The sequence below is a fragment of the Neofelis nebulosa genome, chromosome 2, assembly GCF_028018385.1.
Source record: "Neofelis nebulosa isolate mNeoNeb1 chromosome 2, mNeoNeb1.pri, whole genome shotgun sequence".
In the NCBI taxonomy this organism is placed as follows: Eukaryota; Metazoa; Chordata; class Mammalia; order Carnivora; family Felidae; genus Neofelis; species Neofelis nebulosa.
In genome coordinates this window covers 110,381,167-110,402,246 of record NC_080783.1, presented here as the reverse complement: position 1 = coordinate 110,402,246, position 21,080 = coordinate 110,381,167, and the positions used below count along the sequence as shown (strand labels likewise).

The 21,080-nt window shown below is 55.4% G+C and overlaps 1 protein-coding gene and 1 long non-coding RNA gene across 25 annotated transcripts in view; one reads left to right on the top strand and one right to left on the bottom strand.

The window, feature by feature from the left end:
- Positions 1-4,356: 4,356 nt before the first annotated feature.
- Positions 4,357-6,973, bottom strand: LOC131503867 (uncharacterized). 2 transcript variants are annotated; one of them, XR_009257667.1, is made up of 4 exons: positions 6,858-6,973; positions 6,472-6,508; positions 6,072-6,229; positions 4,357-5,808 (listed from the first exon to the last, which is right to left on the bottom strand). It is a non-coding gene; the product is annotated as an uncharacterized LOC131503867 (long non-coding RNA). The 2 variants fall into 2 exon arrangements; XR_009257666.1 differs by lacking the exon at positions 6,472-6,508 and having other exon boundaries at positions 6,858-6,972.
- Positions 6,974-7,240: 267 nt separating this feature from the next.
- BIN1 (bridging integrator 1) overlaps positions 7,241-21,080 on the top strand; it is a 55,180-nt gene continuing 41,340 nt past the window's right edge. For 15 of the 23 annotated variants that reach the window (XM_058715618.1, XM_058715616.1, XM_058715613.1 and 12 more), the window contains exon 1: positions 7,241-7,373. In XM_058715618.1, the coding sequence (XP_058571601.1) occupies positions 7,290-7,373 (84 nt within the window). In that variant the 5' untranslated portion in view covers positions 7,241-7,289. Of the gene's footprint in view, positions 7,374-15,931; positions 16,043-21,080 lie in introns of those variants that run through there. The other 8 variants (XM_058715598.1, XM_058715595.1, XM_058715611.1 and 5 more) reach the window with 1 other exon arrangement.

Genomic DNA, 21,080 nt, shown 5'->3' with positions numbered 1-21,080 from the left:
GCCATTTCGTCCCTGCACTTTGTGGGGGAAACCATTTTTTCCACAGATAATACAAAGGCAATGCTAGTAAATTTCCAGTGAGCATTTCCAAAGGCTGGAATCTTATTCCTAAAGGAAGTCAGCAGTGATTTATTGAAGGAAGGCTGGGCAAAGGGCTGTTTGCTTTTTGGCGCCTCTATTTGCCCGGCTGTAAAGCTGGCAAAGGTCAGCCTGCTGCTTCTCACCACGGGGAGGGCCACAGACCAGATGAACTGAGAGGCACTGTCCCTAGCCTGTGGGCCGGCATGTCATAATAGTAACTGCCATTTATCGAGGACACTGAGCCCTGGGCCAGGGGGCCTGTTACCTCTAATTCTCAACAACAGCCTTGCTTGGCATGTATTATTGCCCCACTTAGAAGCTGCAGGCAGTGACTGGCCCAAGGTCACATGACTAATGGTGGCAGAGCCTGGCCTTCTGGCTCTGAGCCTACAATGGTGTCATTTTCTTGCTGTACTGCATTCGGGCCACACCATAGACAGCACACAGGACAAAAAAAGGTTTAAAGATATGGAGGCGAAACACAGGTGATTATCTTTTTGTTGTTTAAATATGTGTTTATTTATTTTTGAGAAAGAGAGAGGGAGAGAGAGTGCATGCACACATGTGCGGGAGAGGCATAGATCCCAGGCAGGCTCCCCACTGTCAGTGTAGAGCCCTACCCAGGGCTTGAACCCATGAACCTAGAGATCATGACCTGAGCTGAAATCAAGAGTTGGAAGCTTAACCGACTGAGCTACCCAGGTGCCCCAAGCAAGTTGATTATCTTAAAAGTTTTGTTTTGCTTTTGGAGACTTCATTTGCTGGTGGCAAAAGGGAGTAGCTGGTTCTTGCTGGTTCTTTCTTGTTTCCAGAAGCCTTGGCAATATCCTGCAGCCAGTTGGTGGCTCAGTGGCGGGCCTACTCTCCGGACTCCTTCCTGCAGGGCCTGGTTAAACACGATCAAGAATGGAGCTCAACATCTAGGGTGGTAGGTTTGGGGGCCAGGAGGCAAAGCCTGGGACAGGTCTTCTCTCAGAAGGTCCTCTGGAATATCACTCTCCCATTTCTGCAAGGATCTTTTCAATTATGGCTCATAGGCCTGGACAGTGGATAGATGTCAGTGTTCAGCACCAGCTTGAGCACAGATTGTGAACTATATGTGTTTAATCTCCTTTTCCACCTTTATTCTTGATTCCTATCCTGTCACTAGTACTCATATGTCCCGATTTGCCCAGGACAGCCCTGGTTTATGTCTACTGTCAATGTAATCTGCCTCTCCAACCCCCTTTGGTCTATATTAATTCAGACAGACCAGTTAGAGGCACTTCAGAGAAACTCTCACTTGAATACATATCAGGGAGTCATTAGAGTTGCCTCTCAGAAGGGCATTATTATGATAACATACACTAGCCATGACTCTTGATTGTAAATGACCTCAAATTGACTTTAATAAGAAAAAGATGTATTGGTTGGCGTAGCTAGACAGCTGGAGGGCTCAAGCCTGACTGGAACCAAGTTCTCAAACAATTTTGTTACTTCTGTCCCTCTGTCTCTGTTCCTCTGTCCCCATCTCTCCAATTCTCAACTCCTGTTGATTTCACCTTGTAGGCAGGATCATCCACCTGATGGGCAAGCTGGCCCCTGGAGACTCTAGACTCACACTCCCCCATCTTAGCAACTCTCCCGGAAAGAGGAACTTTCCTTTCCTATGGGCATATATCCCTTCATGTCCAGGGAAGTCTGAGTGGCTCTGCTTGGGTCATGTGCACATCCTTGAGCCAATTGCTATGGCTTTGGGGTGAATAGGCAGCTCACCTGGGCTATGTACACATCATGGCGCAAGGGGCAAGGTTGCATCAGTTCACACCAAACAAGGACGGAGTCCCTAAAGAAGTAGGTCAATTATCTGAGCAGACCACATTGACTGCATCTGCCATCCACTGTATACAGCCACTGTCTATGTTGTCACTTCTGATATCCCAGGGGCTTTATGGATAATGTTCATCATTTTCACAATTACTTAAAGAGTATAATTTACCCCTGTATTACAGAGGTGGCTTGAATAGTTTAAATACTATAGCCAAGGATGGAAAAGTGGTCAATGGAGAACCTGACCTCTGACTCCAGAACTATCTGCCCCTCCTACAATGTCCTGGTGGCGTTTTACATGTGAGAGGGAGTGAGGGTAATCTGTCAAGGAGCATTTCTTGGATGTGCATCACACATGTGCTGCCTGAAATAATGTTTCTGGACAGACAAATCCCCTTCTTGTTCTGCCTATAGATTCTTCTGGATTCTTCCTGTTTCTCTAGGAGATGAAGCCTGCTGTCCCAGGAGAGAGGTAGGAAGCTGGTCCATTCCAGTCACTGGGGATGGCCAGGTGCTGACTGATCTCAGTATAGGACCTACACTGTGCCCCGGGCCTTTGGGTAAATGCATCCTGTCTTCTCTGAGTCCTGATTGTTATATAACAAGGGCAAAAATGTCCTACTGCTGTAGAAGACAGGATTCTTCTGACAGTCATAAGAATATAAGCAAAAAATCTTGCTTCGTAAGATAGTATGATAATGATGATGGATGATGATAGTTGTCATGGTGCTAGAGCAGGGCCCCCTATTCAATTCTTGAAGAACAGAAGGAAAACATGAGGGCGGTGTTATTTTCTCTCCAAGGGAAGGGAGAGAAGGCACTTTGCTTGCCTGTATCTTTCCTAATTAGCAAAATCACTTCCCCAGACCTTACGGTTCAGAGGTGCAGGCACAGGACACACGGTCTGCGTTTGTGTTTAGTCTTTCTACTCTGCCATATTGTGGTTTCCCAACCAGCGCCCCAGGGACAGCTTCCTCATTTCAATTTGTATTTTCCATAGCTTTTCTTTCTGATGACAAAAATAGTACGTGCACAAAATTGGGAAAATAAAAAAGGGAGAAAAAAATCCTCACCCCGAAATCGCTCTACCCAGAGATATCAACACCCAGCAGTTAGCTGTTGCTGTTATACAATGTAATATCTTGCCTTACTCTGTTAGCAACACATTAGCAGCATTTCCCCATCACAAAAAAACTTGGGAATCACTGTTTCCGCAGACATTGCATGCATGGCTACACCAGAGTTTAGTTCATTGCAGCTGGTAATAGGCCTTTGTGCAGAGGTCTGGGAGTGAGCTGGACAGCTGGGCCCCCAGGGTCTTCTGCACAGAGCTGGGGAGACACAGGGGCGGGAGACCTGGGCCCTGGAGGGGCAGAGGGAAAGGCAGCCCATAATATGTTGCATATTTGCTTGTCTGTTGATTTGTTCCTGCCTGGATGTTTGAGGGCTCCGCTAGGCATCAGGTGCCCTCCTCGTTCTCGGGCCAATGCCTACTTCAGGTCTGTAACATCCCTCCTTCAAAGAGCCTCCCAGGCCGTTCCCAGAACCCCTCCTGTCCCTGGTGTGGCACACTCCTGGAAGAGGGGCTCCATTGCACCCACCACTGTTTCTGCAGAGCCCAGCCCAGCACTGGCATTTAGTAGGTGCTGACAACGTTTGGAGAGTGAGAGAGGGAGCAAACAATAAACAGTGAACATGCCAAAATAGTAATTTTGCATTATTACAATTAAGGTGACGAACATCTGCATGATTAAAGCTTTGCTAAAATTTCAAGTTATTTCCTAGACTTGAAATTCAAAGATTGAAGGATGCAGGCATTTTTAAAAGTTTATTTATTTATTTTGAGAGCAAGAGCGAGAGCAAGTGGGGGAGGGGCAGACATACAAGCAGAGAGAATCCCAAGCAGTCTCTGGGGTGCCTGGAGCCAGCGCAGAGCCCGACGTGTGGGACTCGACCTCACAAACTGTGAGTCTTGATCTCAGGCACCTAACCATGAGATCGTGACCTGAGCAGAAATCAAGAGTCTGATGCTTGGGGTGCCTGGGTGGCTCAGTCGGTTAAGCGTCCTACTTAAGCTCAGGTCATGATCTCACACTCCGTGAGTTCGAGCCCCACATTGGGCTCTGTGCTGACAGCTCAGAGCTTGGAGCCTGCTTTGGACTCTGTGTCTCCCTCTCTCTCTCCCCCTCCCCTGTTCATGTTCTGTTTCTCTCTGTCTCAAAAACAAATAAACATTAAAAAAAGTTAAAAAAAAAAAAGTCTGACGCTGAACCGACTGAGCCACCCAGACGCCCTAAAGAATATAGACATTTTGATGGTTCTTAATACATATTACAAGACTGCTTTCTGGAAATTCCAGTATCTGTCATAATCTCAGAAGCAGTATGTGTGAGTGCCTGTCTCTCTGGCTGTAGGTAATGTAGTTCAAAAAATGATTCGCCGATTTGATGAAAGTAGAGGCAGGAATGATATAATTCGTTGATTTAGTAAACGCTTTTTTTTTTTAAAACCTGTTAATTGATCATTTGAAACTCCGATTTTGTGAATTGTCCATTTGTGCCATTTGCCCAGTTATACTGGATCTTAGTGTTTTGTTTGTGATCGTGAAAACAATGGGCTATCATGGTAAAGAAAATCAGACATTATAGCAAATCATAAAGAAGAAAATAAAAATCTCCTACATTCCTACCCCTTGGACTCGTGACTAACATTTTTGGAGTATGTCCTTCCAAACTTTTAACCTTATGTGTTAATAGTAGTTTTTGAAGTTTAAAACATTTAAATTTCTATGTACTCTCAAACTAGCATTGCTTATTTCAATAGATCTTCCAATGCTTTTGTGTTTAAAAAAGTTTTTCCAACGTAGATATCACATTGAGAGTTGCCATGTTTAGGGGTGTCTCAGTGCCTCCGTGGCACTGTCCGCTAAGCTTCCAAATTGGGCTCAGGTCACAATCTCACAGTTGGTGAGTTCTAGCCCCACGTGAGGCTCTGTGCTGACAGCTCAGATCCTGGAGCCTGCTTCCGATTCTGTGTCTTCCTTTCTCTCTGCCCCTCTCCCACTCACACTCTGTCTCTGTCTTTCAAAAATAAATAGACATTAAAAAAAAAAGGATTACCACGTTTAAAGATACAGCTATGCGTGTGTTTAGTTATTAAGGCCATATAGTATATTGTAGAATATTTAGGAAATTAAGAAGAAAAAATCAGCCATAATCTCTCGACCTTAAACAAAGCCTGTTTCCTTTGTGCATGGTCCTTTTTGAGTCTTGGATCACGAGCACTTATATTTATTTTTAGTGGTTGCAAGGACAGAGTGCATGCACAGTGTTTTTTGTCTTCTCCTTTTTGCTCACAACTATACTGTAAGCATTATTTTCATGTTGCTACATCTCTGGATGGTTGTTTAGAATGATCCCCTAGCTGACTCCATCCTGCTGATAACCATCTAAGTTGCTTCCAATTTTTTTGTCAAGTGATATTTTGCAACACCAAAGCCCAGCGAAGCACAATCTCCCACTGTTCCCTGGGAACTGATTGTAATATGGTTTGACTTCTGCTTATTTCCTCCTTTCCTCCGAGGAGTGTTGGGAGACAGCGCTCTTAGAGAACGGTTAGAAGAACGACAATCATAAAATTAGGAGAAGAGAGACCATGAAGTGAAAGCACGTTGAGCTTTTAGAAAAAAGTCGCTTTAACAACTCAGGCTGTGCTGTTTACGTTTTGTTTTTGTAACTCACGAATCGGGCATGAGTTTATAATCATAATTTTGACAAAATGCTTTCCATTTGTGCAGTGCTTGGTGCTTTTTCTGGGACGCAGTTCGGTGTATCAGCTGAGGGCTTTAGTGCAGGAAGACCAGGGTTTGGATATCTGCTTCTCTCTTGTGATCTTCAGTTGCTGCAATCCCCAGTCTGTCTTTCTGCAAAATAGGAGTGGTAATAAGCCAGGAGGGAAGACTGGTTAAGATCATCCCTTATGGGCACTGAGCAGTAATGGGAAGAAGAAGGAGGAGGAGTGGCCAGAGTACAGGAGGCCTTCCATGCAGAGGGAAGTGAAAACCTTTTATTCCTGGGCCTCAGTTTCTCCATTTATATGGGGGCGGGGCTTGGTGTATGGTCTCCAAAGCCTTTCCTGCTTCTGGGAGCCTCCCAGGGACCCCTGCCCTGGCACCTGTCCACCCGCCTCAACAGGGCGTCCAGGACTCCTCTCTCCACTCAGCTCAGCCTTCGGTGCCTGAGAAACCTTGCAGGGCGGTGCCCTGGCCTCCAGGGCAGCATAGGGCTGTGGCATCCTTTATAGCCTCTGACATAATTTGGGGAAGGGGTGTGAGTGGGATCTGTAGATTCAACACATATTTATAAATCTCGAACAAGTGTCACTGATTTGTTGGCAAAGCTAGTTAGCAATAACCTTATCTTCTCTTTGAATAACGATCATTAATCATCCCCCTCCCCGCCTCACAGAAGAGAAGGCAGCCCAGTAGTATATAGTGGTAGAGAGCCTGGAAGGCAGAACCAGAGATTTGGTTCCAGGCCTCTCTGCGCCCATTTGTCAAATGGGAATGATAACAGCACCTACCTCATAGGGCTGTTGTGGAGACTGGAAGCTATACCGCCTGTTCAGGACACAGCCGAGTGCCGGGCACACAGTAAGTGCTCAGTTAATGGTCAGTTGTTATTACAGTAATAATTATTGGCAAATGGGAAAACAGCGCGCTTTGTAGGCATGGGACTAGGTGCCAAGGACAGAGATGTGAAGATGTCCTAGAGGGCCCCCCCCCCACCCCAGAACCCAGGTGAAAACTGGTGAGTCTATAGGCCAGGACGAGGCCGAGCGTCCCGCGCGAGGCCAGAGCCAAACCCAGAGCTGGAGAGCGGGTTCCCGCCGCGCGCTCCAGGCCGGGGCTCCCCGATCCCGGGGACGCGCCCCGATCGCCGCCCTTAACCTCTGGTTTTGGAACGCACCCTTTCTCAGGCTGGTCTCTTGTCTCGGGAGGACGGCGTCTTCGTCTCCGCCCCGGGGCGGTGTCTTCGGAGTGCCCCGGGAGACCCGCTCGCCGCAGCACCGGGCGCCCTCGCGCACCTCCCCTCGCTCCGGGTCTGCCGAGGGTTCCGGCGCCCGCGGAGGCCCTTTAAAAGGCAGAGTCTGGTCCGCAGGGGGCGGGCGGGGGGCGCTGACCGCCGCCCGAGGCCCGGCCCCTCCTCCCCGCCCCTCCCTCGGTCCGTCCCTCCCCGGGTCCCCGCGTCGCTCGCTCGCTCGCCGGGCTAACGCTCCGCCTCCGTCAGTCGGCTCCGCTGTCGAGAGAGCGGCGTGGAGCCGGAGCCGGGGCCGGACGCGCGGCCGGGGGCTGGGGGCTGGGAGATCGGCGCCCGCCGCCTGGCGAGGCCTGAGCCACGATGGCCGAGATGGGCAGCAAGGGGGTGACCGCAGGGAAGATCGCCAGCAACGTGCAGAAGAAGCTCACGCGCGCGCAGGAGAAGGTGAGGGAGCCAGATCCCCGGCCTCCGCGCGGTCCGGGCCACCTGTCCCCTCCCTCCCCCAACCCCTCACCCCCAGGGGCTGGTCCTCAACCGGGATCAGGCCCTGTCATCTCCGGACGACCGCTGCTGGGAGTCTTCGGGGATCCACGGGCTGCAGCCCCCAGCGGTCTGGGCGCCCCCTCCGGTCCGCGTCTTGTCTCCCCACCCCCGGCAGGGGCAGGAGAGGGCGCAGCTGTCCCCTCAACCCCCCCCCCGCCCTCGTTTCCCCCCCCCCCCCCCAACCCGCTTTGTATCTCCTCCGCCTGTCTGCAGAGAAGAGGCGGCCCACGCTCTTCTCGGGGCGCGAGGTCCAGTAAACCCAACGTTGGAGACCGAGGGCCGGGAGGCTGGGAGGCTGGGTGGCGCCCCTAGCCCCTCAGCCCCACGAGAGCCACGCGGGTGGGGCCGGCTCCAGGGGGAAGGAGGGAGCCTGTTACCCGTCCCCCAGGGCCGCCGTGCTCCGGGAATCCCGAGGCTGCCCCGAGGCCCGCGGGTGCTGGAGCACTCGCTCTCCAGGCCTCTGGGCCTGGACGCGCCCTCCGTTCCCTCCTCCCCGCCCGCCTCTCCACCTTCTGTCCCCGCCGGCCGCAGGAGGGATCGAGTTTCCTTTGCCGAGAGGTGCCCGCGGCCTGGCCGCTCCCGCCCGGCCCTCAGGGAGCACGGCGCTGCGCGCCCCTCGGGGAGGTGCTCCCGCTTCAGCCCCGGCTTGGCGTTTCCGGCGGCTGGGGAGAGGGTGGTGGCTCCGGTTTTGGGAGCCCACCACCTGGGTGGGGAGCTGGCTCGAAGGAGCTGGGGCTAAGCCGGGGGGCGTGGAGGGCGCCTCAGGAAACCCGACCCCTCGGCGCCCAGCGCAGCGGGCAGCAGGCGAGGGAGGACGGAGCTGGGGCTTCCCGCGGCTCCCTGACCGTGCCGGACGTGCGGGACCCGGGGGCAGGGGTCCGCGCGCGCTCACTTTTCCCTCCCAAGCCACCTCTGGTTCATTGAATTGGATCACGCCAGCTGCTGACGCCACTTCCCCTGCCGCCTCGGACTCTGAAATCTAGGATTGTAGAATCCGTGCTCCAGCCGGGGTGGTCCCCCAGTGCCCCCCAGCGGAGTCAGCCCTCTCTCCCGCCCGACGCTCAGCCGAGAGGAGGAATCTGGGGACCGGTCGGCCTTCCCCTGCCTGGCTGTGGCTGTTTATAAACAATGACTTTTGCAGCTAAGACCTGCGGGGCTCCCTAAGGATGCGGCCACGTGATTGGGGCCGGGGGAGGGGGGGGGGGACGGCGGCTAGAGCTTCCCGGGCGCCTCCCTAAGTCCCGTCGCTCATCCTTAAGGTCCCAGGCTAAGGAGATAGGTGGGTGTGTGTGGAGGTTAGGGCCCTCAGCCAGTCTCCAGATCTGGCCTGGCCCCAGCAGCTGTACCACCCCCCTCCGGGCCCCGGGCGGGGGGAGGGATTAGAGCACCGCAGATAGCTGGTGTGTGTGTGGGGCGGGGGGGGGGGGGGGAGCTGGGAAGGCTTCTATGAGCGTCGGTGGGGGTGGAGGGGCAGATGCTTCTGCCCTTGCTTCCTCCCCCTCCCCCCTCTCTCGCCCTAGACTGGGTAATCCATCTAGGTGCCTGGAGCCGGCAGCTCTGGGCTAAGCCTACTTCCTGCTGCTGAGGGGCTGGGAAAGATGAATGGGAAGCAGAAGGTTAGCTGAGACCAGGTCCCCGCCCCCACTCCACTGACGTCCTATTCCTCCCTAGCTCCCCTTGGCTCTTTTGGTGTCCCCTTTGTCCTGGTTTGCCTTGTCTCTGCAGCAGTGTCTTTCAGTAACTTCAGGGACAGCAGGCATGACCTGTGTCCCCTCCTTGTAAGTGGCAGTATGTCATTACTGACCCCACTGAGCTGCCACCCCTCCCTCTTCGGCTCCTGTTTTGTGGCATGGGCAGTTGGCTGACAGCTGGTCAGCCATGGGTGCTGGCCTTGGCCAAGGGCTGGCACTGCCCAAGCCTGGGCTCTAAGCGACCAGAGTTGTTGAGTGCTGCCTGTGTTCTGGCCCTCAGGCACTGGTGAGGAGACCCTCCCCCCATCGGAAGCCAGAGAGTAGCCTTCCTTCAGTCCCCTCCCTTGTGGGCCCTGCCGAGGTACCCCCCGTCCCAGAAGCCTGATGCATCTCCCCTTTGCCCTCCTGTGGTTCAGAGTGTGTCATCTGCTGGTGGTCTTCAGGACCATGTCTAATTCACAGTGTCAGTGGTCTTACAGGCACCCCCCCCCGGCCCTTCCCCCACCTGGACTCTGCCATATCAGTGAATGATGGGGCCAGTTCCAGCTGTCCGGTTGCCCTAGGAGGGCATCTCCTGGTCAGGGACAAGCAGTAGCTGGGGTGGAGGGCCTAGATTGTATCCGCATAGGTTCAAGGGCCCCATCTCTCCTTTTCTTCTTTCCCGATTTCCCCACATCCACTCCCAGCCCAAACATCCAGCAGGACTCCGAGGGTGACAGTGTGCTCAAGTTTCCTTGCTTGCCCTCTGGTGCCTACGGAGCCAGCTCTCCTGTGCCCCCAGCCTAATGGGTCTCTGCATGGGTCTTGGCTTGGCGTTACCCATCTCACCCTCCCCCATCCCTGGGTCGCTGGTCTGGGTGCTGTCCCTGAGGGGAGAGCAGACCTGCGTGTGCACCCAAATGTTCACCTGGCCCTGGCGGAGGTACAGTGACTATGTATGAACAAACAAGGGCATTTGAGGGCTTGGCCTGGGAGTCCTGATGCAGGCTTGTGGGTGGGCTGACTTGTGCTGTGTGCTCCTCATTCAGCAAATTCTGCCTTGGGCATGTGCTGTGTGCCTGGCCCTGGGCCCCGCCGAGGGTGCCGTGGGGAGTGGGCTGTGCTGGCTTTGACTGCCGTGGAGCTTACTGTTGTAAGGTCCTGTGGCCTCTGGTCATGAGGATGGCGTAAGCGTATATCGGAGGGGCCAGCAGGGTCTGAGCTTGGCAGTGACACTGCTCACCTCCCAGCCGCCGGCTGCCCCCAGAGGGCTGGGGTGCAGACTGTGTGCCTGGAGCTCGGCCTGGGGGCGTCATGAGGTCACCTTCCCATTGCGTCCATTTTTGGGCCTCAGTAGGGTGGCTGGACAGAGCCAAAGGTAGGGTGGAGCCCGGGTCAGATGACAGAGGATTAGAGGTTGGCGGGCTGGGCCCCTTGGGGGAGGGGATGGTGGGGGAGAAGGGACAGCTGGGGTGGGGGTGGAACCTGGCCTGCTTGCCCCTGAGGCCTACTGCTCAGGCGTCCTCACAGAGCAGAGCGGTGTGCTTGAGGGAGGCTGTGTGCTGGCAGAGCTGGGGCTGCTGATGAGCACAAGGAAGGAGGCTCCGGCAAGGGGTGGGAGTATGCACTCTGTCCCCCTAGGCCGCCTAGAGCCTGCTGGGAATGGGGAGGCCCAGCTGGGAGAGGGCAGGGCCCAGGGCTGGCAAGTCAGAGTGGAAGGTGCGGCAGTTATTTATAGGACCCTGACACATGGCCCCGATGGCACCACACTTGCCTGGTGGTCAAGGTCTCCCAACAAAGTGGCTGTGTTAGCCTCAGCTGGAGCCAGGCCTGTATGACCAGTCTTTATCCTCACGGCAGCTGTAAGAAGAGCCGTGCCATAGGGAGGAGCAGGTGCCCTGGGAGTGGGGCCTACCCGGGTGCCTCCCAGCCCCTTCTCACCTCCCCCCTTCCCCAGGCCCCAGCCACCCATTGCTCCCCTCCCTTCACATTCTGCATTTCTCTTTCCTCATCTTGGTGTCCATCGCTCTGTCCCTGGGTGTCTGAGGACTCTTCCTCCCCTCTCTTTTGTCTGTGCCCACACCCTGCCCCATGTCGCCTGTTCCTTGGCCTCTCCCTATCTGCCTGCTCTGTGTCTCTTTCCTCTGAGTTTGCACAAGGCTTTTGTACCCGCCTACCCTTGGAGCAGCTTGTCCCTGAACCTGAATTATTGATGGAGATGGTTCACCCACTGGATGGAAGGCTCCTGAACCAGGCATCATCTCTGGGAGCATGTCTATAGGGGCTCAGGACATTTGGCTAGGGAACGTGGGCACGGAAAGATTGGAAGCATGGCCTCCAGACTTCCCTGAGCTCTGGGGGTCCTGGCTGGGCTGGGGCCTGGGGGTGAGCTGGGTCCCCACTCAGCAGAGCCCTGCTGGCTCATGGCAGGACTCAGAATGAGGCAAAGGCCGTTTTGCCCAGGGGCCTGCAGACAAGGATGTGGTCACTGGCCTACGTGGGGCACGGAGGGTGTTCTGGGAGGGTCCTTGTGGGCTGAGGTATGGGGTGAGAGTGAGCACAGGAGGCCAGCAGCTCGCTGACCACGTCCCTTTCCCTGGACCAGGCAGTTTGGATTCAGCTTGTCCCTTACAAGCTGTGTGACTTTCACGATGTGAAGAGAATGTTTCTGTCCCTCCATCCTGCCGGAACCTAAGGCCAGGCCTTGCATTGTTCTTTTTCCATGAGTTTCTAGAATCCCTGGGTCCTCCCCTCAATATTAGGCCTCTTTCTTACTACAGGAGAAGAGACTACAGGAGCATGTCAAAAAGGCAGCCTGCATGGGCTTGGTAGGCAGGCAATCCTTGGTTTCCCTATAGGACCTTGGGCAAGCGGCAGGACCTTCATCTATAAAGTGTGGTAATAATGGTTCCTCTGCACTTATTTGTGTTGGAGAGTAAAGCCTTGGACGGTGCCCAGCACATAGCAAGTGCTCACTAAATGCCAGCTCTGTGGGGCAGGGCAGTACAGTGAGGCCACCCTGGAGCCTGCCGTCCCTGCCTAGGCCTGCTTCCCACCCTTCTCCCTGTGAGTGTCCATTACAGGCCTCTACAGACAGCTAATCCCTGCTGAGCCCTTAGATGATCAGGGCTTATGATGGTGTGCGGTGTGCGTGTGTGTGCATGCCTGTGTGTGTGTGTGTGTGTGTGTGTGTGTGTGTGTGTGTGTTTAGAGGGGCAGCCGGTGGCAGGGGAGGGAATCAGCTCTGGAGTGAATATCAACTCTCCTACAGATAAACTCGGTGGCCCTGGGTAAGTTATTCCCCCTCTCTGGGCTTCTTCACTTTGGCCATCAGTAAAGTGAGGGGGGTTGCTCATCCGTTCTTTAATTCACGGAAGGAACATTGAGCACCCACTATGTGTTGGGCACTGTTCTAGGAACAGGGGGTACAGGGCTGAGCAAAACCAAGCCCCACCCTCAGGGAGCTGACATTCTAGCTTGGGGAGACGGTAAAGAAACAAACATGTACTGGCAGGTGGAGTGGGTTCTGAGAACTGGGCTCAGCGTTTCCCGAACATCCCCTAGTTACCACTGCTGAGGACTCAGGTGTGGATGTGAACATGGGCTCTCACACAGTGCAAGGGATTGACCAGGGAGAGGCTGACTGGAAGCTTCTGGGCTCCAGGTAAGAGGGCACCTGGAGGAGGAAGGCTTTCCGTTAGATGTCACCCTTGGATGTTGTGTTTCTCTAAAGACTCTTTGGGAAGAGTTTCTTTTTGGGACTAAAAGTGCAAAGGAAAGGATGCCCATGCTAAAACTGCTCAGCAGGGCACTGACGGAGGACAGGCCTGGGCAGCTTGGAAGCGGGGCAGGGGCTCTGGGTTTGGAATGTAGAATGAGGGGGTCAGAGGGGCCACTGAAAGAGGAGGAGGGAGGCACCAAAGATGACCCAGACTTGGGGGTGGGTGCTTGTAAGACTTTTTAGAAAGCTGAGTCTGAATCTCTCCCTAGCATTACTGCCCGTGGGCAAGACTCATTGACCTCTCGGAGTCTGTTCCCTCCCTTGGTATCGGGGTGTGTGCCTTGTGGGGTGCTGTGCAGATTAAATGCATGGGGCTCGCCATTCCCCAAAGGAGCTGGTCTTGTGCTGTGGATGGGACACCCTCGTGGGAACTGGCTGACACCTGGGGGTGTTGGTGCCTCCCCAAAGGGGCTGTCACCTCCCAAAGAGGTCACTCACTTCAGGCAAAACGGACTCCATGCTAAGGGCTGACAGGGGTCAGGGCTGGGCAGTTGAAAAGGGAAAGGCAGGCCTCTTCTTGCTCCGAGGGAAGAGTTGGTCAAATATTAACTTGATAATAACAGCCATGGTTTACTGTGTACCTGCTGAGTGCCAGGTGCTTGGTGAAAACTCTCATCTCCACTGCAACCAGGTGAGGTCATTATGATTCCCATTCAGCAGATCAAAACACTGAGGCCCAGCAGTCATATGACTTGCCCACGGGCTCTCCTGGTCAACTATCTGGGTTACCAGGTCTCTGGCAGAGATGTGAAATGAGAAGTGCATCTCTAGTGACCCCTCCTGACCCCTCCTGACCAGGAAGGCCTTGTCTATCAGGTGGATCATCTGACAGATTTGGATCCCCAAGACCTTCTTCCTCCCCCATTAAATGAGTTTTGGGGGCTCTTGTCCCCTCTGTCTAGCCGTACACTTGGGGTGTGACCTTCACTCTTTTGGGACGTGTGGTGGGCTCTGGGGTGTGGAAACTGCCGGAGGTTTCCTGATGTAGCCCAAAGCAAGAGTTTCTGCATGCAAATAAGGACTAACGAGGCAATGTGGTGTGTATTTATGTGAGCGTGTGTGTTTTCCCAAATATAAAAGCTGTATCCAGTTCATTCAGTATAAAGAGACACTCTCTATTCTGAGATTCTGTCTACTTTTGTTTGTATTATTGTAACAGTGTTTCTTTTATGAAATGATGTTAATAGAGTTGTTTTTTAATGTTACAGAGGAGGATATAGTCATGCAATTGACCATCCACACATGCTGGTCTTTTCCTGGAGTGGAATCTGAAAGTCTGGGACCTACTACCCACCCCTGGGGGGGGGGGGGGGAGGGGGGAGGGGGACCTTGCTGCCCAGCCCCGAGCAATTGCTCTGGTGGGGAGGCAGGTCTCTTGGGTGCAGGCTTGAGGCTGGCCCAGGGCAGCCTGAGGCAAGCTCCCTAGAATATCTGCTCCACGAGGGTGGGTCCCGCCTCCTATGGTAGCTGTGGCACCTCCAGCTCAGCACATGGCACGTGCTCAGTGCATAACTTCTGCATGGGTGCGTGGATTCCTCAGGCAGGGCTGGCCAAGGCCTGGGAGATGCCCTGAGTGTTCAGGGTGCAGGGTGGGTGGCGTAGGAAAGCCAGGACTGCAGGATTTCAGGCCTTCAGAGAGCAGAGAAGGCCAGAGTTAGAGCTCAGGGCTTGGAGTCAGATGGAGGGGCACCTCCCGCACCGTGCAGGCCATTCCGAGGGACCCAGGCATCACAGTACCGTCTCCCCCAGTAAAATGGCCCAGGACCATGGCGGGGCGAACCTGAGCCAGAGGCTGCAGAGCTTGGGCCCAGAAACCGGGAGTGGGCTGGCGCCCTGCTCGGGAGCCCTGCCTGGCTTTAGGCCAGATGCCAGAGAGGACGTGGCCTGGGCCTCCTGCCAGAGTCTTCTTCCAACCTGAGAAAGCTTTTAGGTGACACAGGCTCTGGGGATCGCTGACCTGGGGGTCTGTGTGGTTTGCTGAACCCGCGACCTCGCTGTTAGGGCCGGCGAACTGCTGTCCTCAGCCCCAGACCCGCTGTACTCTTTGCTGGACCTTCTCCCTCTGCTTCCTGGACTCACCTTCAACCACACTGCAGCACAGATGGGGTGGGATTGGGGGCCCAGCATGGGTGTGGGGGGGTTGGAGCCTGGCTGCGGGGATGGCCTCAGGGCACTGAGAGCCACTTGGTGCCCTGCGGGTGGGCATTTGTGCCCCACCCCCTGCTGTGTCCAAGCCTGAGGCGATGCACTGGCCCCCCCCCCCCACCCCTCCCGTCCCGCCAAGGGCAGTGAGCTGCGGCCGCCTCCGCCTCTGCAGCACCAGGGCCGCAGTGTCTCTGGGTTGCGCCCCACAGGCTGGGAGTGAGTGGGCGGCTGCCAGCCACAGCGCCACAGGGCCGTAGGGAGGGACTCCTTGCGGCTGGTGCTGGGCCAGCGCTCCGAGGCTTTCTGGGCCCCTGAAGGCTCCCTGTTCCTGGCTCCCAGGGCACCTTCGTAGGGACCTCCCTGCTGGCTCCGTGTTTTAGATGCCTCTACCCACACTGAACTAGCTCCCTCAGCTTATTTTTCCGGCTATCCTTCCCCTGTCTGTGGCTTGCCCACTGACAGCCAGGATGCTGAGGTGTGGCGGGTGCTGAGAGAGAACCTGCCCTGCCCTCAAGGGGCTCCCAGTGCCCATCACGGCACTTGGGGAGACTGAGGGCAAGGGCACTGGTGCCCTGGACATGAGAGCCTCTTCTCATCCACCTGGGGCAATCAAGGAAGTCTCCTCAGAGGAGGTGGCACTTGAGCTGGGTTTGAAAGGCAGAGGAGGTGGGTTGTGGGGTGCGCAAGGATGTTTCTGGCAGCCTGTTGAGGGTGGCTGGAATGTGTGTGAGTAAGGGTGGTGGTGGGGGGTATGGCCCGAGACTGAAAGGATAGGTGGTGGGGGGTGGGGGGGAGCAGGCCCCAGAGGGCTGGGAGGGACCCCAGACCCCTATGCACCTCAACTTGCTTACCTTTCTTCCTCACATGTTGCCTGAGCCATGGGTCTATTGTCCAGTCTGGGCTTAGCTGAGGACCCAGTGTCTCACTGGCCAGGGCCCAGGGAGCCCCCGGCTCTGAGGAAAAGGAGCCCCAGGGTAAGTCCTGCATCCCCTGAGGGAATGGCCTCTGGCTTGGCCGGGCTGGGATCCAGGTGTGCCTGGGCTGCCATCCTGGAGTCCACCCTGTCAGGTGATGTCTGTTCCCCAAGCTTGCCGGAAACCGCACAACGTCTTATACTCCCTGCCTCACATGTGTCCCTGCTTCTGGGTTTTGGGTCCCCAAAGTGACACTGAGGGTGAGTGACACCTCTAGGTTTGGAGAGCTTAACAGCCCGGAGGGGCCATCATGGCATCAATTCACCCTTTCCAGGCAGCCCTGTGGGCTCCGCCCTTCGTGGCCAGGCCACTGGCCAGATGGCCACTTGGGGGTCCCCTAGTTCCTGGGTTGGGGAACCCAACCAGGGGGGTTCTCAAGGGAGGAGGGGTCATGCCAGCGGGTGGGGTCTCTGGCTGTCAGCGCAGACTGCAGGGAGAGGAGTGGACAAAGGAATAGTACTGTTGTACGGATGGAGGCCCAGGGGCGGCTCTGGCTGGCAAGGTGGTTGGCCTTCTGCTCCGGCCTGTGGCTTGAGGGGCTCTCAGAGGCTGTGAGGCCGGAAGGTGGATTGGGTAACGGGAGAGCCTTTGTCAGACTGGCTGCTTTTCCAACAGCTGCTGCTACTTTCTTTGGACCCTCTGCTCAGCTCAGCCTCTCCCCAGGACTGTGGCCAACATGCCTGAGCCCTGGACAAGACTGGGCCCACCATTGGGCACCAGGGACAGACCTGGCACAGGCAATCTGGGCTGGAAGAAACCCCTCAAGGGGCCCCCCACTCCCTACCCCCATCCACTATAGAGCCCCTATTTCTCTGCTCTGAGGGGGCATCATCACTCTGCCAGGACATAACTATCTTGGGGGTCAGATACAGGTGGGGGTGATGCAGGTGCTAACCTGGGGCCCCGGGCACTGGCAGTGGAGCAAGGGCAGAGATTGAACTGGGGTTAAGAGGTGTGTGCGGGGAGGAAGACAGACCCTAAAAGAGAGGATGGAGTGTGGCCCCAGTGACCGCTCGCCTACTCTGCGGGCCTGGGCCTCTCTGCAGCTCCGTTTCCTCCTCTGTAAATGGGAACAAGAGTTCCTGCCCCACGGGCTTGTGTAGAGGGTCCAGGAGGAAGTGAATGCAATCAATGCCTGGTCCCTGGTGGGAGCTGACACATGGGTTTTTTCCCAGGGAGCATCTTGGGGAAGCACCTGAGAACCCACATGTATGGACCATTCTGGCTTTGGTGTTTTGAGCTGTTTTGCTTATGACAGGATTCTTGACATTGAACTATGTGTACTTTTTTCCCCTTCTTTTTTTTTCCTGTATTGGTTGAAAAAGCTAATTTGGGAGGTGGTGGTATCACCTCCTGGAGGAGGGAAGTCAGAGCCCCCGAGCCAGAGCCCGACTGAAGGAGGTGGTGGTGGGGGGAGGCAACTGGTTCAGGTGGGCTGTGCTTTCAGGGACCGGGCGAGGGGCACAAAGCTGGGGTCAGAGGTGAGGGGTCACCCATCATTCGTTCATTCGAGGAGCCTGATGTGCAACGGAAGACTCCAGGCTTGAGAGACCTGGGCTGAACCCTAGCTCGGCCTCCAAGCCTCAGTGTGCCCATCTGGGAGTTGGGAAGCATGAGACTCTCCTCTCCATGAGACAAGGTGGACCCGGGGACTCCTGTAAGTGCTAGTGGCAGAGCTGTGTCCCTGCTGGCTCCAGCTGGCTCTAGAGAGTTTAGGAAGGAGCACAGTCTTCCTGTCTCTGTGGAATTTTGTGATTTATGAAGAACACTCATACCCGCCATTTTTCATTTTATGCATTGTCTTGCTGACCTGTGAGGTAGGCAGGACTGGATTATGGTTCCATTTGGCAGGTGAGAACACTGATGCTCAGGGAAACCCTGGGATTTCCTCCCTTCCGTTCATCAGACTTGGCCCCAGGTTGGTCTTTCCCAGGTGCTGCCACCCCCCTCCCTAAATCCAGGGCTAGGGAGAGACTGCTGAAGTGCACAGGTGCATGTCTAGGCATGGGGTGCACGCGCGCGTGTGTGTGTGTGTGTGTGTGTGTGGTGGGGAAGGCGACCCCTGGTCGCCCCAGGAGGCTGGCACACCAGAGGAGAAGGTAAAGCTGCAGAACTAGCCCTTCCTTGAGTTGGGGGGTTTCCTCATTGCCTGGCATTCGCCAACCAACTTTACAAGAGGTGGGAGTGTGGCTGTCCCCAGAAACCAAGGGACCTCAGAGGGTCAGGTTTGGAGAGAGTGGGTCTGATCTGCACTCCCTGGGGAGCCCAAAGGTAGAGGGGGAGCTGAGCACAGGCACCATTGCTCCCACCTCCCATGAAGAAAGAGCTGGGGGACCCTGGGGCAGGGGAGACTTGAGGATGAGCTAATTGCTGCAAGTGTGAGCTGAGTGAGTCGTGATCTAAAATGAGAAACAAAATCCACAATTCATTGGATGCATTTGCTGAACCTGGGACAGGACCCAAATACTGTTGTTTTTCTGAAATAGTAAACCAAGCCAGGGGTTTATTTATTTGTATCCTCTCTCCACCTCTCAAGGATTCAGTCTAACAGTCTGTCCTGGCAGTGGGCTTTGCTCAGCTAGAATGTCACTGCCCTCCCCAAGTTGACTGCCTCCCCTTCCTGGCTGGGTGGACTGTGGGTCTGGAGGAGGCCACAACCAAAGGGGGGCCCGGGGCCCAGGCTGTGGATTTGAGGGAGGCCTGCTCTGGTGGACCAGTGGGGGCTTCCTCCTCGTGTCTGGTCCTGGCACTGCTGGCCTAGCGCTCTGCAGAAACTACCTGGAGGGCGGGGCGGGAGGGCTGAGTCAGCACTGTGGGAAACCCACGGGCAGCAGCAGGACGGGACTCGGCAGCTGCACCCCCACTGGTGCCACTGCACTCACAGGTCACTCTGTCCGCTATGCACCCCAGGACACCTGGGGAGGCTGCCACCATGTTCTCCAGCTGGTGCAGTGCTACCCCCGAGCCACGCAGTGGGGAGAGAGGCCTCTGCACAGCCACGTGCTCTCAGCACACCCCGAGACCTGGGATTCTAGCTTGTGCTCTCCCTCCCCTGCTTTTTTAAGAAAAATAATTTATCTACTTATGTAGCACAAGCCGGGGAGGGGCAGAGAGAGAGAATCCCAGGCAGGCTCCTCACTGCACAGAGCCTGACATGGGGCTTGAACTCACGAACCGTGAGATCATGACCTGAGCTGAAAGCTCAACCCACTGAGCCACCCAGGTGCCTCTCCTTCCCCTTATCTGGGCCTTGGGCCAGGCACTTAACCCCTTCCGGTATGGTTTGCTCCTTCATAGAATGTGGTAACCATCTTCCCTGTTTCACCCAGAGTCTTGGAGGGTGAAGGCTGGTCCCGTGGTGAGTGTGTGATCCTGGCATCTGCACCTAGTAGACACTTAATGCTAAATGAGTTGGAGTGTAAGGCTCCAGTGCAGAAGCAACGGGAAAGGTTTTGCAAAGCACCTTCTCTAGTGTGTCAAGGTGGCAGGCTTGGGTTCAAATTCTAGCTGTCCTCCTCTCAAGCCCTAGACTTTGGGCAAGTTACCCCCCAGAGCCTCAGTTTTCCTATTTGTGAGGATTAAATGGAGAATAGTGTCTCCATTTCACACCAAGGGTACTGGAATTTGGCGTGCCAGCTCACGGGCTCAGCTCTACACTGGGGCGGGGGTGGCTGAGGCACCTTAGGTGGGTGTGGGGTGTTCGACTGTGCCTTGGCACTCTGTGTGTGTCCTGTTGGGCCATCCTGGCTGAGTCCAGGGCATGCTTGGCCCACCAGTAGTGCAGGAGTCCAAGCCCAGCTTGGAATCCAGATGGTGGGTCCAAGGGCTCCGGGGAGGATGGAAGGAGGCATTGCTTGGAGAGGGCCTCATGGGGGCCAGGTGACTTTCATCCCTCCCACCTTGACTCCTTCTTCTTGTAGGCAACAGAATCCCTTCCAGCTTTTAGAAGATATACAAGTGTCGAGAGCTGTAGCAAGGGATGGTCAGGGACCGACCTTCAGAATCTGGGGTTGGGCGTCCGTCCAACTTGCCCCTCTCTGGACAACCTTCCCTGTCAGTACGCAAAGTTGCCTCCTTTGGCACATTCCTGTGATTTTTTTTCTTTTTTTTTTTGAGAATTGGTAACTCTGCCTCACTGTTCAACTTCCCCTTGGTGTTGAATTGTGTTTCTCCTGGCAAAGAGGGCCCCCGGGGGAGGAAGGGGCAGTAGGCATGAACCCAGCAGGCATAGAGGGTGTGCTGGTGTTTGCTATGATTTCTGGGGGTCTCTGCCACCCCTCCCTGTCCTCACTGCCTCAGCCTTCTTGGAGACTTGACTGGGAGCCCGGATGTGTTGAGTGAAGGGATGTGGGTTAGATCCCTAGGGTCCCTCCGTACTCGGTGAGACAGGGACTCCTGTGCTGATGGTCTGAACAAGCCCTGGGAAGCCGAAATGGATGGGCGTCTCACGGTCACCTGGTCCTCACCTCCCTCCTTTGACTATAGAGGTGGGACACCGAGACCTGGAGCGTGATGACCTGTCCAGGCCTCTGGCGGCCCCTGAATGATCCCCCTGAGCTGCCCACTGAGCCAGTGAGGCTCTAGGCCCCTGTTCCTGCCCATTGCGTCTGCTGGGGCTGGGGAAGATAGCACCTTCCCCTTCGGTATGCCCCTTGCCCACCCTATCTCTCTAGCCTCCCCTCCCCCACAGAAGCACAGAAAAGCAGGTGCAAGGTTGTCAGAAGGAAACCTGAAGGGGCGCCTGGATGGCTCAGTCGGGTGAGTGTCTGACTCTTGATTTTGGCCCAGGTCATGATTCTGCTGTTCGTGCACAGAGCTCACTTGGGATTCTCTCTCTCCCCCTCTCTCTGCCCCTCCCCTATGTGCACACACACAATCTCACTCTCAAAATAAGTAAATAAACTTAAAAAAAAAACAGAGAAGGAAGCCTAGAAAAGCCTGCCCTGGGCCCTGAACATTCATTCCGCCTGCCAGGTGCAGGGGCGGCCATTTGGCACCCCCTGGTCTGTCGGTGGTCCCACTTTCTTCCCCCACCCCA